Raw genomic sequence first — 13999 nt, 5'->3', positions numbered from 1 at the left:
GAGAAAAACACCTTTGCTAGGAGCAGTAACTCACGCCTGTAATCCCAGCACTTTGGGAGGCAGAGGCGAGAGGATTGCTTTAGCCCACAGGTTTGAGCCCAGCCTGGGCAACATGGCGATACCTTGTCTCTACATTAAAAAAAAAAAAAAAGCCGGGTGTGGTGGTACACACCTGTAGTTCCAGCTCCTTAGAAGATTGAAGCCGAAAGATCGCCTAAACCAGCAGATAGAGGCTGTGGTGGCCATGAGTGTGCCACTGCACTCCAGCCTGGGCGAAAGAGTGAGACTCTAATTCTAAATAAATAAATAAAAACTTAAAAATAAATAAATAACTAACACCTTAACACAGAGTCTCAAACTAATCCAACTTCACAGGTTATTAGACTTAAGATTTCACAGAAAGCTGGGCGCAGTGGCTCATGCCTATAAACCCAGCACTTTGGGAGGCCGAGGTGAGAGGATTATCTGAGCTCACAAGTTTGAGACCAGCTTGGGCAACTTGGTAAGACCTCATCTCTACAATAAATCAAAAAATTAGCCGGGTGTGGTGACGCATGCCTGTAATTCCAGCTACTTGGAAGCCTGAGATGGAAGGATCGCCTGAGCCCAGCAGGTAAAGACTACGGTGGCTATGAGCGTGCCATTGCACTTCAGCCTGGGCGACAGAGTGAGACTCCAACTCAAAAAAAAAAGAGCCAGGCTTGGTGGCTCAACCTGTAATCCTGTGCCTTAGGAGGCTGAGGTGAGTGGATTGCCTGAGCCCGTGGGTTCGAGACCCACATGGGCAACTTGGCGAGACCTCATCTCTACAATAAATCAAAAATTAGCTGGGCATAGTAGCGCACGCCTGTAGTTCCAGCTACTTGGAAGGTTGAGGCGGCAGCATCGCCAGTGCTCAGCAGGTCAAGGCTGCGGTGGGCGGGAGCGGCCACTGCACTCCAGTCTGGGCGACAGAGTGAGACTCCAACTCAAAAAAAAAAAGATTTCACAAAAAGGTGGGTGCTGAGAAACCTGGACAGTTCCTACATTTTAAGAAATCTCCAAGCCAGGCTCGGTGGCTCAGCCTGTAATCCTGCACCTTTGGGAGGCTGAGGTGAGTGGATTGCCTGAGCCCGCAGGTTCGAGACCCACCTGGGCAGCGAGACCTGATCTACAATAAATCAAAAAATCAGCCAGGCGTGGTAGGGCACGTCTGTAATTCCAGCTACTTGGAAGGCTGAGACGTAAGGATCGCCAGAGCCCAGCAGGTCGAGGCTGCAGTGGGCGGGAGCGGTCACTGCACTCCAGTCTGGGCGACAGAGTGAGACTCTAATTCAAAAAAAAAAAAGAAATCTCCATATTGATGTCTCATTTATTTTCCATTCTTTTCCTTCCTTCCTTCTATTCCTTCCTCCCTCCCTTCCTTTTAAGGTGTGGTCTCACTCTGTCACCCAGGCTTCAGTGCATTGGCAGGATCACAGCTCACATCAGCCTTGACCTTCTGGTTCAGATGATTCTTCTGCCTTAGTCTCCTAAGTAGCTGGAAATACAGGCATACGCCACCACACCTGGCTAATTTTTTACCTTTTTTTTTGTACAGATGAGGTCTTACTGTGTTACCTAGGCCAGTCTTGAACTCCTGGGCTCAAGCAATTCTTCTGCCTCAGCTTCCCAAAGTGTTGGGATTACAGACATGAGCCATCATGCTCAGCTCCATATTGAGGTCTCAAATTGAGTAAGACTTCATAGACATGTGAGAGTTACAGAGTCTGAGATACCTGGGTTAATTAATGTATAAGTCGGCCGGGCTCGGTGGCTCAACCTGTAATCCCACGCTTTGGGAGGCCGAGGTGAGTGATTTGCCTGAGCCCGTGGGTTCGAGACCCACCTGGGCAACTTGGTGAGACCTCATCTCTACAATAAATTTAAAAAATTAGCCGGGCGTAGTAGCGTGCGCCTGTGGTTCCAGCTACTTGGAAGGCTGAGGCAGAAGGATTGCCGGAGCCCAGCAGGTCGAGGCTGCGGTAGCCGGGAGCGGCCACTGCACTCCAGTCTGGGCGACAGAGTGAGACTCCAACTCAAAAAAAAAAGAATGCAGGATCTGGCCGGGCTTGGTGGCTCAGCTTATAATCCCAGCACTTTGGGAGGCTGAGGCGAGTGGATTGCCTAAGCCTGCAGGATTGAGACCAGCCCAGGCAAATTGGCAAGACCTCATCTCTACAATAAATCAAAAAAAATAGCCGGGCGTGGTAGCGTGCGCCTATAGTTCCGGCTACTTGGAAGGCTGAGGCGGAAGGATCGCTGGAGCCCAGCAGCTCGACGCTGGGGTGGCTACTATGAGTGTGCCACGGCACTCCAGCCTGGGCGACAGAGACTCCAACTCAAAAAAAAAAGAAAAAAGAATGCAGGATCTGGCCAGGCACAGTGGCTCCTGCCTGTAATCCCAGCACTCTGGGAAGCCTAGGCAGGAGGATTGCTTGAGCGCAGAAGGTCAAGACCAGCCTGGACAACATGGCGAGACCTCACCCCTACAAAACAAAAACTTGCCTGTTGTAGTGGCACATGCCTGTAGTCCACCTACTTGGTAGGCGGAGGCAGGAGGATCACCTGAGCCCAAGGAGTTTGAGGCCACAGTGATCATGCCACTGCACTCCAGCCTAGGTGACAGAGTGAGACCCCCCCCCCCCCGACTCAAAAACAAAACAAAATGGAAAAGAATGCAGGATCCAAAGTCAGATTGTCTGCACAGGAACTCTAGCCACTTAGTAGCTCTGTGATCTTGGGCAAATTACTTATCTCTGAACCTCAATTTCCTCATCTGTAATATGGAGATAGTAATGGTACCCATCTTAAAGGGTTGTGATAATTAAATGGCTTAATACATATAAATTGCTTGGACAAAGTACTAATACTTATCCTACAGTAGAGTTACATATACATTAGCCACTATTAGTAACCACCTGGGGGGACTTCTGCTGGATTTGGAGTCTGGCATCCAACTGGAAAGGCCTGCCTAGGGGTGTGAATGTGATTTGCATAACGGTTGAGGCCCCGCTGACGTCAGGGGCTCTTTCCAGCTCCAGGTCAGTTGTAGCCCTGGAAGTAGTTCCTGCCACACAACAGTCCCACAATCTCCCCACCAACCCTGCTTCCTACCCAACTCCTGCAGCACCAGGAAGTGAAACAAAGAGGCACCCCCATGCCTCCAACTCACCCTTGTCCCTCTCATCCCATCCCCCAGGGCTCCACTTCCTCCTCTTTCTCTTTCAGCTCCTCTCTTTCAGGGCTCCCAGTCTGGGTACCAGAGGTGGAAAGAGAATAGGAGACACTTGACATACATGAGGTGAACTCCCGTTTCCCTCCCTCCAGTTTCCTTATTCCATTTTTGACCACCTTCTGCAGGAGAAAGGCAAATCTTTTCTCACCCAAACTGAAATAATTTTCTCATGCTGGAAATGTTTCATCCAAAGTGTAGATTTACCTCAGAATCCTAACATTTGAACTACAAGTTCCATTGGGCAGTTTTGAATAGTTGTACGGGAAGGGAGACTGCCACTGAGGGTTAAGTTTCTGAGAAGAAAAGGGCCGACTTCTTGGGGAGGCTTTGGGAGCCAGCTGTGTGGTCACCCAGGGCCTCATTCTGACGTCCAAATTGTCCTGGGACCCTCCCTTGGGGTCGGGGCAGCCCCAGCTTTGGACCACCCTCCGCTCCCACGCCCAGCCTCACACTCACTGGCTGTTGCATCAGAGGGTGATGAAATCAGTGTCAGCGGATTTTACCCGCGGCTGCAACAGGCTGAAGGACCAGCCAGAGTCATTGACACTACACACCTTCGACCACCCAGGCCTGCTGGGCTTCCGAGCTATGGGGCAGGGGCTGGATGCTGAAATGTCCAAGTTGAACTTCTTGCTCTTGTTTTCACTAGCATCCTAAAGAAATCATCACCTGACTCCCAGAGAGCCCATGGAACCTTGGGCCGCTAGGGATGAAGAATCACGTGGTTCCTAGCCAACACCCCTCTTCCCACAAGAGCCCTCCTCACCTGTACTGCAAGGCCAGGGGTGAGGAGCAATAAGACCTCGTACTGCACTTACATGGCTTCCCAGTTCACCAAGGGCCTCCATGTTCATTCTCTCCTGTGAAACCAGGACCATCTAGTGAAAAGAATTTTGTTTCCCATGGATAAAAAGAAGCCTCCCTGTTTTTGTTGTTTTCTTTAAGTTGGGAGTCTCACCTAGGCTGGGATGCAGTGGCATGATCACGGCTCTAACTCCTGGGCTCAGGAAATTCTTCCACCTCAGCCTACTAAGTAGCTGGGACTAAGGCATGCCACCACGACCAGCTAATTTTTTTGATTTTTTTGTCTCCCCTCATACTTATATAGGGGGCATCAGGTAGGAATCAAACTTCATTCCAAACTGAGCTTGCAGCTGGGCGTAGTGGCTCACGCCTGTAATCCCAACACTTTGTGAGAGGATTACCTGAGTCCAGCAGGTCGAGGCTGAGGTGGCTGTGAGTGTGCCACTGCCCTCCTGCCTGGGCAACACAGTGAGACTCCGACAAAAAAAAAATACTGACCTCACCATCCTATTGGGAGATGAATGAATGAAGGCCTCTCTGGTTTTTCCTCAGGCAGGAGGAAGTGAGGAAATTAGGTTTGGGGTGGGGCAGGGATATAGCTTCGAGAAGCAAAAAGATCATGGAAAGATTAAACAGGAAGGAACTTCAGACCAGATTAATTTAAATGTTCATTACTCTCCCCCCCCAAAGCCTTTTCGATTCCTGGAGAGCATTACATATGCGTCCCATCCCAGGCTGCCAGCCACAGTAGCCACACACTCATTTCCCCTGGAGCTGGGGCTGCATACCTGGGCTCCCCATGGAGGGGGATGATGCAGGGAGGGGAATCCCACCTGCTGTGAGTCACCTGCTAGCATAAAGGGCGGGCCTTACAGTGCAGGGACCTTAAAAAGGGACCTGGAGACAAAGGGAGAAAAACAACAGGAAGCAGCTCAGAAACTCGGTGAACAGCAGAGGGAACCAAGCCAGAGAGAATAGAGGGAACCAGGCTCAGAGCAAGTGGAAGTGGGCAGAGATTCCACAAGGACTGGTGCAGGGCACGGAGTCAGCCAGCCTTGTGAGCAGGCAGCGAGATGCCAGGGAGCGGAGCCGTGATGCTGCTGGCGCTGCTGGCCTGGACAGCTCAGGGCCGGACTGTGCCTGGGGACAGCAGCCTGTCGTGGGCTCAGTGCCAGCAGCTGTCGCAGAAGCTCTGCACGCTGGCCTGGAGTGCACATCCGCCTGTGGGACACACGGTGAGTGCAGCCCCTGGGGCCCAGCAGGAGCCTCTTCAAAGCTGAGATGGAAGACTCTGGCTGTGGGGGGAAGCTGGTGGGTTGAAGGCCAACAGGGAGTGAGAGAAGACAGAGAGTGAGGATCCTGGGAGAGTCCTGGGCCTGAGGGTCCAGGTGGGTTTCAGAAGTGCTCATCCTCTTCATTCTTCCCACTCCCTTCTCCATTCCAGGATCTAAGAGAAGAGGGAGATGAAGAGACTACAAGTGATGTCCCGCATATCCAGTGTGCGGATGGCTGTGATCCCCAAGGACTCAAAGACAACAGTCAGGTACCGCCAAGATGAGGCTGGGCCATGAAGGCAAGGGGACTGGGAACATGGCTGGCACCATGGTGAACTGGAAGTTGTGTCTGAAAATGGAAAGGAGTTGCTGGGTGGGTCTTTAGTGAATGGAGTAGGAAGACGTCTCCAACTTCTTTCATCGCTTTCTTCTCTCCCTAGTTCTGCTTGCAAAGGATCCACCAGGGTCTGATTTTTTATGAGAAGCTGCTAGGATCGGATATCTTCACAGGGGAGCCTTCTCTGCTCCCTGACGGCCCTGTGGGCCAGCTTCATGCCTCTCTGTTGGGCCTCAGCCAGCTCTTGCAGGTACGAACCTAGGGGCCTGGAGGATGGGGGCTTGCAGGTGTCAGAGACAGGGGCCAGAGAGTTAAGCATGTTGAGTCCTCTCTGACGGAGTGCTGTGTCTTCTCAGCCTGAAGGTTACCACCGGGAGTCTCAGCAGATTCTGCACCCCAGCCCCAGCCAACCATGGCAGCGCCTCCTTCTCCGCTTCAAGATCCTTCGTAGCCTCCAGGCCTTTGTGGCTGTAGCTGCCCGGGTCTTTGCCCACGGAGCAGCAACCCTGAGCCCCTGATGCCAGTGTTTTAAGGATGGCACTCAGATCTCCACGTCTCAGCAATGCCAAGATGCACCTTCCACCCCAGGTACCTGTGAGCCAGCAAATTACTTAGTCCATCCATTCTAATGGGACTTGCACATGTTGAAAAATTACCAGTACTGACTGACTTATGATGTTGACCTGTGACAAAGCTGAATATTTATTAGATGGGAAAGGACATTTGGGGATGATTTATCCTCATGGGAGCAGTTTGGAGAAGAAGAGTATTTATTATATTTATACTGAATTATGTACTTTTTTCAATAAAGGCTTATTTATGTGACTCTATGAGTGTAATTTTTGGTCTCGATTGGGAAAGAGAAACAGATGGAAAAGTAGGGCCAGGGACTCTGCTCTAAAGGACTACAGTGGAGAGTGATATTTCCTCATGATCTCTGGTGTATAGAATAACTGGGATCCTTTAGGTATTAATCCCTACATGGCTGGACACACAGAGGAGCATGATAAGGAGTTGAGATTAGGAAATGGGTCACACTTAGGTATCCCCTGCTCCCTGATCTAATGTTCCCTTCCCTGCTTTTTTTTATCTTTATTTTTGAGTCAGAGTCTCATTCTGTCACCCAGACTGGAGTGCAGTGGCATGCTCACAGCCACTGCAGCCTTGACCTGCAGGGTAGGTGATCCTTCTGCCTCAGCCTTCTAAGTAGCTGGAACCACAAGCATGTGCCACCATGCCCGGCTAATTTTTTAATTTATTGTAGAGATAAAAAAAAAAAAATCTCACCATGTTGCTCAGGCTGGTCTTGAACCCCTGAGCTCAGGCAATCCTCTCGCCTCCGCCTCCCAAAGTGCTAGGATTATAGGCTTGAGCCACTGCACCTGGCTGCCTTCCCTGCTTTCTTGGCTAAGAGTATATATGGCAAAAGATAGGACCCCTAATCACTGCAAATCCTATCTGAGTTTCAAGCAGGAAGGGCATTCCAGGGAGGTGAAGGTAAATCTCCCTACCCAATGGGATTCTCCTTTAAAAGGAGTTTGGTTACTCAAGGGGAGCAAAACGGTCTTTGGATAAAAAAGGAGAGGAAGAGGCTAGTGATTATTTCCTTTTTTTTCCACAGTTGCAGCATCAGAAAAGTGTGGACTTTGGAGTCAGACAGACCCATGTTTATATCTTGGTTTTGCCACCAGCCAGCTGAGTAACATTGGGGTAGTTATAGAAACTACTCCTCCCTCCCTCCAGATATAGCTCACAGGCCCCCATGGAAGAGTCTAAGTGGCAGGAAACATGATAAGAAGGGGATACAAGGGTGTGTGGAAAAGAGGCCACAATTTGCTTACCTCATTCCTACATGGTTTGTTGGTATCCCCAAGGACATTAGTTTTTGTGAGCAGAGAAGTAAAGAAGTTCAGAGATGAAACACTTCCAGGTCAGCACAAAGTTTATTAGCCATTTCTGCTCAGAAGGGCTCTTTTTTGAACAGACAGGAAACAGCCACATGTTGCAGGGCCTCATTTTCGCTTATACCCAAGAGACACCAGATGCACATTTTAGAGATGGCAGTTACCTCCAGGGTTCCCTGGAAATGGCTAAGGTGTAAGGTTGCCCAGAGTCCTTTTTTTTTCCCCTTTAATAGAGACAAGGTCTCACTATGTTGCTCAGGCTGATCTTGAACTCCTGGCCTCAAGCAATCCTCCCACCTCAGCTTCCCAAAGTGCTCTGATTACAGGCATGAGTCACCACACTTAACCAGTCCAGAGTCCTATGTAAACCTTCAAGGTTCTGCATTCCAGAAAATTGGCCTTTGTCCAGGGACCTGGACACAGGGTGGAATATAAACATTTCTTTCAGATAAACAATATGTAAGTATAAAAGAAAGGGAATGATATCATAATAGAGAAAAATCTAAGACCTAGGGCTTATCTTCCTCTGTACAAACACCAAACTGTCCAATACTATAAAGAGCAAGTCATAAATTCCCAGCAACCCCACCAACCCTGCCAGGAGCAATCTGTCTCCTAAGCATTGGGAAAATGGACACTAGCCAACATAAATTATTATGCAAAGCTTCACAGGCAAGTTAGGTAGGCAGGATCATTTTATGGGGGGAGGAATGGGCAGAGCAAAGACATGGTAAAGAGGTTCACCTCTTGTCTCCTTCAGGGTGGAGCTTCACATGGCAGGGCTGAGGCAGAAAGCTCTCAGCTCCTGCAGGAAAAGAAGATTTAGGACTTGAGTCAGGAATGAAGGGAGGAAAACAGGACAAGTTATCCACATATAAAGGAATCAAAAGGGAGAAATGGAGTCCTATCCGGTGTCTGTGCTCCCCACCAAAAGGGCCAGTGGCAAGTGTGCACCAGATTAGCCTTATCAGCTATTAACATGTTGAAGTCCTACCATACTGGAAAGAAGCCACTACTGTGAACCCTCCAAGGACCCCCAGCTACCCTGGCCTGCCTCCTGGACCACTGCTCCTCCTGGCACAGCAGGTTGCCTCCAGGATTCTATTCAGAAGTATGGTCAGCATCTGTTCTGATCCTGCTGTCTCTTCCATGCCTGTGTCATGCTTTCATCTCTCACCCCAACAGAGTCACACAGGCCTGGGTTTGAAGGGTCCACCCAGCTTAGAAGGGACACGTGCCTAATTTCCCATCCTTGGGGAGCAACATCATGGTGTGGGGGCAAGAGGTACGAAAGGAACAGAGGAAACAGTTCCTAGTAGTTAGACGGAATCAAGGGTCCATCCGTGTAGAAATGGCTGGGATAGGAGACATAAGTTTCATCGGAGACGTTCTGGCTGGCCATCAGTGGGTCACCATTTGGCATGATTTCTTCGATCTCGACAGAGTTTCTGAAGACTAGGTAATCCAGAGAGAGAAGTCAGGCCCTGGTCTTAGTTGGGAGTCCCCAGTCCAGCAGGAAAAGTGAAGGAGGAAAGGCCTGGACGGGGCCTGACAGGGAACTTGGGGGATGGAGGAACAAGGAGGTGCAAAAAGGCATGGGGAATTCCCAATAAAAGGGATTGCCAGGGAATGAGCCTCTCTCCTTGGAGCTCAGCCTTTTCAGTAATGCAGAAGGGGGGGTGGGGAAGGGAATGTGTACCCTCTTCCCTTTCCCCATCTCATCACTTACCTTCCATTCCCTCAGTGTTCAAGTGTCTCAGGTCCTGGGGCAAATCGGGCTCTGGCACTGGCTGTGACATCAGTCCTGGGTTTGGCTCTGGCACTCCTTGTGATACCACACATGGTATGTGCTCCGGCACAGACTCTGGTGTGGGCTCCAGCATGGGCTCCAGACTGGACTCTAGCACTGACCCCAGGTCCAGGCCTGCCTCCAGCAGGGACTCTATCCCCAGGTCTAGCTCTAGCTCTGGCGCCAGCCTTGGTTCCAGCTTCAATGGCTGCAGTTCTGGTCCAAGCAAAGGCTCCGGCAGTGGTTGTACTTCATCCACCTGTCTGGATACCCCAAGACCAGCAGAGAGGTGGGGATCAGTGGTTTGAGTGCAGTAGGGAATGGTAGAGTGAGCACAGGCTGTCTCTCTAGCACATGAAAGCAGTAGAGCAGAGGGCCAAGGAGCATGGGCTTTGGAATCATGCTTGCTAGAGTCTGAATCCTATCGTTTACTAGCTGGGTGACCTCAGGCAAGTTACCTAGCTTCTCTGAGCCTCAGATTTATCATCTGTAAATGGGAAAAACAATATATAATAATAATAATAGTTATTATTAAAAATATAGTTTATTTAGAAAGAAGAGCCAGGCTTGGTGGCTCAGCCTGTAATCCTGCTCTTTGGGAGGCTGAGGTGAGTGAATTGCCTGAGCCCGTGGGTTCAAGACCTGCCTGGGCAACTTGACGAGATCTCATCTCTACAATAAATCAAAAAAATTAGCCAGGCGTGGTAGCGCACGCCTATAGTTCCAGCTACTTGGAAGGCTGTGGTGGAAGGATTGCCGGAGCCCAGCAGGTTGAGGCTGCAGTGGCCGGGAATGTGCCACTGCCCTCCAGTCTGGGCGACAGAGTGAGACTCCAACTCAAAAAAAAAAACAACAAAAAAAACAAAAACAGTGTCAACCTCACGGGGCTATTATGAAGATTCATGAAAAGAGGAAATCTTAGAAATTAAAAATATAACATAGCCATTTTAAATCAGCACAACCATTTTGCTTAGGCCTCATCCCTTAACATTTCCTTGCTACAAGTTTACATGGCCCACATGTCCTTTTATCCTATAATCGTTTTTTTTTGAGTTGGAGTCTCACTCTGTCACCCAACCTGAAGGGTAGTGGCATGCTACCGGCCACCACAGCCTCAACCTGCTGGGTTCAGGCGATTTTTCCACCTCAGCCTTCTAAGTAGCTGAAACTATAGGCACACGTCACCATGCCCAGCTAATTTTTTGATTTATTGTAGAGATGAGGGTTCGAAAAGTTGCTTAGGCTGGTCTCGAACCTGTGGGCTCAGGCAATTCTCTCACCTTGGCCTCCCAAAATGTTGAGATTATAGGCGTGAGCCACTATGTCCGGCCTTATCCTATAATCATTAATAAGAAAAATAGTTTTAAAAACTGATAATTGGCTGGCCTCAGTGGCTCAGCCTGTAATCCTAGCACTTTGAGAGGCTGAGGTGAGTGGACTGCCTGAGCCCCTGGGTTCTAGACCAGCCTGGGCAATTTGGCGAGACCTCATCTCTACAATAAGACAAAAATTAGCTGGGTGTGGTAGCACATGCCTGTAGTTCCAGCTACTTGGAAGGCTGAAGCGGAAGGATCACCAGAGCCCAGCAGGTTGAGGCTGCAGTGGCCGGGAATGTGCCACTGCCCTCCAGTCTGGGCGACAGAGTGAGACTCCAACTCAAAAAAAACAAAACCAGTAATTACACAGAATCCCTTAAGTTTGTCTAGTCTTGCTAACAATCTATTTGTATTGATACACTGCTATTGGCCACCCATAACGACTTCCAGCACACCACCAGGAGGCATGTTTATTGGTATATTGTTATCTTACTACCATGACAACCTCCAGCCCACCACCTGAAGTCATGAGACGTTAATGCCTGATGATGTGAAGATACTAGATTCATGGCTGGTTTGGTGGCTCAGCCTGTAATCCCAGAACTTTGGGAGGTTGAGGTGAGTGGATTGCCTGAGCCCATGGGTTCGAGACCAGTGGAAAACTTGGTGAGACCTTGTCTCTATAATATATCAAAAAATTAGTCTGGCATGGTAGCACATGCATGTAGTTCCAGCTACTTGGAAGGCTGAAGTGGACGGATTGCTGGAGCCCAGCAGGTCGATACTGGGGTGGCCGTGAGCATGCCACTGCTCCAGCCTGGACAATGGAGTGAGACTCCAACTCAAAACAAACAAATAAACAAAAACAAAACAAAACAAAAATCTAGTTCCATGCTTCGAATCATGTAGGTGCCATTAACACCAGTGATTGTGACCATTATTATCTGGAAACCCCTTTGGAAGTGACCTCAGGATGGCAGCAGAAAAACATGAGAGAGGAGAGAGACTAGAAGAGGAAAAACTAGAGGGCTGGAGAGGGTGGGTCAGGAGGAAGAGAAGGCTGGAAAGCCTGAGAGTGGGCGGGTTAGAGTCCCTAGCAGGAAAGGATTAGGGAGGAGGGGTGATCACATCTCACCTGTTAGAGACCACAATGAGCCTATGTTTCAGGTATTTCCTCTGTTCCTCAAGATTAACTGTTGGGGGCAAACACAGGAGGTAAGGGAGATCAGTAGGCTGGATGCAGCCCAGGGGTCCCCCAGTACTGACACTTCTGACAGTCACACTTGACTAACTGACAGCTAGCCATGGGCAAACCCCATAAGTTCGCCAGATATCAGTCTTCCCGTGGGTGAAAGGAGAGTTGGATTTAGGGACGTCTGAGGATCCCCCCCAATGGGGAATAGCAACAATTCCCACCTTTCTCCTGGTAGTAGCGCCCAAAAGCCTCATCCCGGGGGATTCGGGGGTAGAGAAAGCGCAGTGGGTTCTCAGGGATGTTCTCCTCCGTGAGCAGCTGGTAGTGGCGGATGATCTCAGTGAGCGGGAGTGACTGCAGCACCTCCTTGGTATAGGGTTGCACGGAGTAGATGAGCACCTTATCTGGAGTGAGAGCAGGCAGGCCTGAGGCGGGAGGCTGGGCCTGGGAGCCCCCCCCCACCATCCTGGTTGCCCGCCCCCAGACATGCAGAGGGATTCAGGACAGAGACAGGGATGCCCAGGGTGAGGGGCTTAGGAGGGGAGAGGCTTGGGAACCACAGGGCAGGACGACTGACCATCATCCTGGTGCTCCACCCAGGAACAGGTGATGCCCCCTTCTGACGTCTCACTGAAGCGCAGCAGGAACGTGCCCGACACGGTCTTCTTCAGCAGCCGGCGCTCCTGGCTCCGGCTCACGAACCCCATGATGTAGCTGGAGCCCAGAAAGCAGCTGTGAGACCCAGCCGGCCCCCTCCCCACCATTCCCTTCCTAAGGGGAAAGAGCGCCAGGGTTTGGACCTCACCTTGCCACTTAGAAACTTTTCCATCTTGTTCAAGTCACTTCACTTTCCTGAATCCGCCCTCCCAGAGTTCAAAGGGTTGCAGGGGTCCAGTAAGATCACACAGGTGAACAGCACTTTTTTTTTTGAGACCAGATCTCACTCTGTTGCCCAGGCTGGAGGGCGGTGGCATAATTATGGCTTGCTGCAGCCTCAATCTCTAGGGCTCAGGCGATCCTTCTGCCTCAGCCTCTGAGTAGCTGGGACTACAGGTGTGCACCACCACAACCCACTATTTGTAGAGACGAGATCTTGCCATGTTGCCCAGACTGGTCTCAAACTCTTAGGCTCAAGCGATGCTCTCACCTTGGCTTCCCAAAGTGCTGGATGACAGTTGTAAGCCACCGCGCTGAGCCATGAACAGCACTTTTGAAGGCCAAGTGCTTTACAAATGGGTAGGTTGGGTGGTGAAAAGAGTGGGTCTTGGGTTTGAATATCAACTCTGTCCCTTGGGTATATTGTTTAACCTCTCTGAGATTTAGTCTCCTCACTTGAAATGAAGGTGGCAAAACCCACCACTCAGCATGATTGTTAAGGTCTAAATGAGAGAATTAACGAAAAGCACCCTACAGGCTCTGGGACTCCATGCTTCACCAATGCTGGCCACACTTTTCGGATAACAAAGGGCAGGGGCCATGACCTCCCCCATTTTTGCTCTGTCTGCTTGCCACACGAGGGCGACAGAGTCCACTTTCAAGCCCAGATAGCCAGGGCCTGCGCGGGAAGGCTGATCCTGGCCTTACTCATCATTCCAGAGATTCTTCAGGTGGTCATGCACCAGTTCCAGAATTTTGTCCAGCCATGTCCAGAATGGTAGCTTGCCAGGGGGGCTCTCTCGCTGAGGAAGGAATAGAAAGTTAGGAGAAGAGGAGTTTGCCTTAGCAGGGAAGGAGGGATGTGAGAAAGGCCAGGTTTTTTAAAAAAATGTTTTCATTAACCAGGCTCGGTGGCTCAGCCTGTAATCCCGCGCCTTTGGGAAGCTGAGGTGAGTGGCTCAGCCTGTAATCCCGCGCCTTTGGGAAGCTAAGGTGAGTGGATTGCCTGAGCTAAGGTGAGTGGATTGCCTGAGCCCAGCACTTTGGGAGGCAGAGGCGAGGATTGCCTGAGCCCAGAGGTTCGAGACCCGCCTGGGCAACTTGGCGAGACCTCATCTCTACAATAAAAAATTTTAAAAAATAGCCAGGCGTGGTAGCGTGCGTCTGTAGTTCCAGTTACTTGGAAGGCTGAGCCGGAAGGATCGCCGGAGCCCAGCAGGTCGAGGCTGCAGTAGCCAGAAGCAGCCA

The 13999-nt window shown here is 50.4% G+C and overlaps 2 protein-coding genes across 2 annotated transcripts; one reads left to right on the top strand and one right to left on the bottom strand.

Annotated features, from left to right (window-relative positions):
• Window positions 1–4970: 4970 nt before the first annotated feature.
• On the top strand, window positions 4971–6498 carry IL23A (interleukin 23 subunit alpha). Its single transcript, XM_008070192.1, has 4 exons — window positions 4971–5295; window positions 5505–5603; window positions 5775–5921; window positions 6028–6498. Exons 1-4 carry the CDS (start codon window positions 5134–5136, stop codon window positions 6187–6189), a joined length of 570 nt encoding a protein of 189 aa, XP_008068383.1. The 5' UTR covers window positions 4971–5133; the 3' UTR covers window positions 6190–6498.
• A 1097-nt stretch (window positions 6499–7595) lies between these two features.
• Window positions 7596–13593, bottom strand: STAT2 (signal transducer and activator of transcription 2; the record flags this gene model as incomplete). The annotated part of the gene is made up of 6 exons (XM_008070266.2): window positions 7596–9030; window positions 9305–9627; window positions 11816–11873; window positions 12097–12279; window positions 12453–12589; window positions 13460–13593. Coding segments are annotated over 6 exons (978 nt in total), but the record flags the coding sequence as incomplete, so codon positions are not given.
• Window positions 13594–13999: the final 406 nt, after the last annotated feature.

The sequence above is a fragment of the Carlito syrichta genome, unplaced genomic scaffold, assembly GCF_000164805.1.
Source record: "Carlito syrichta isolate Samal-C Ts95f unplaced genomic scaffold, Tarsius_syrichta-2.0.1 Scaffold111560, whole genome shotgun sequence".
Lineage (NCBI taxonomy): Eukaryota > Metazoa > Chordata > Mammalia > Primates > Tarsiidae > Carlito > Carlito syrichta.
Note: the sequence above shows the minus strand (reverse complement) of the source record. Positions and strands in the feature narration are given on the sequence as shown.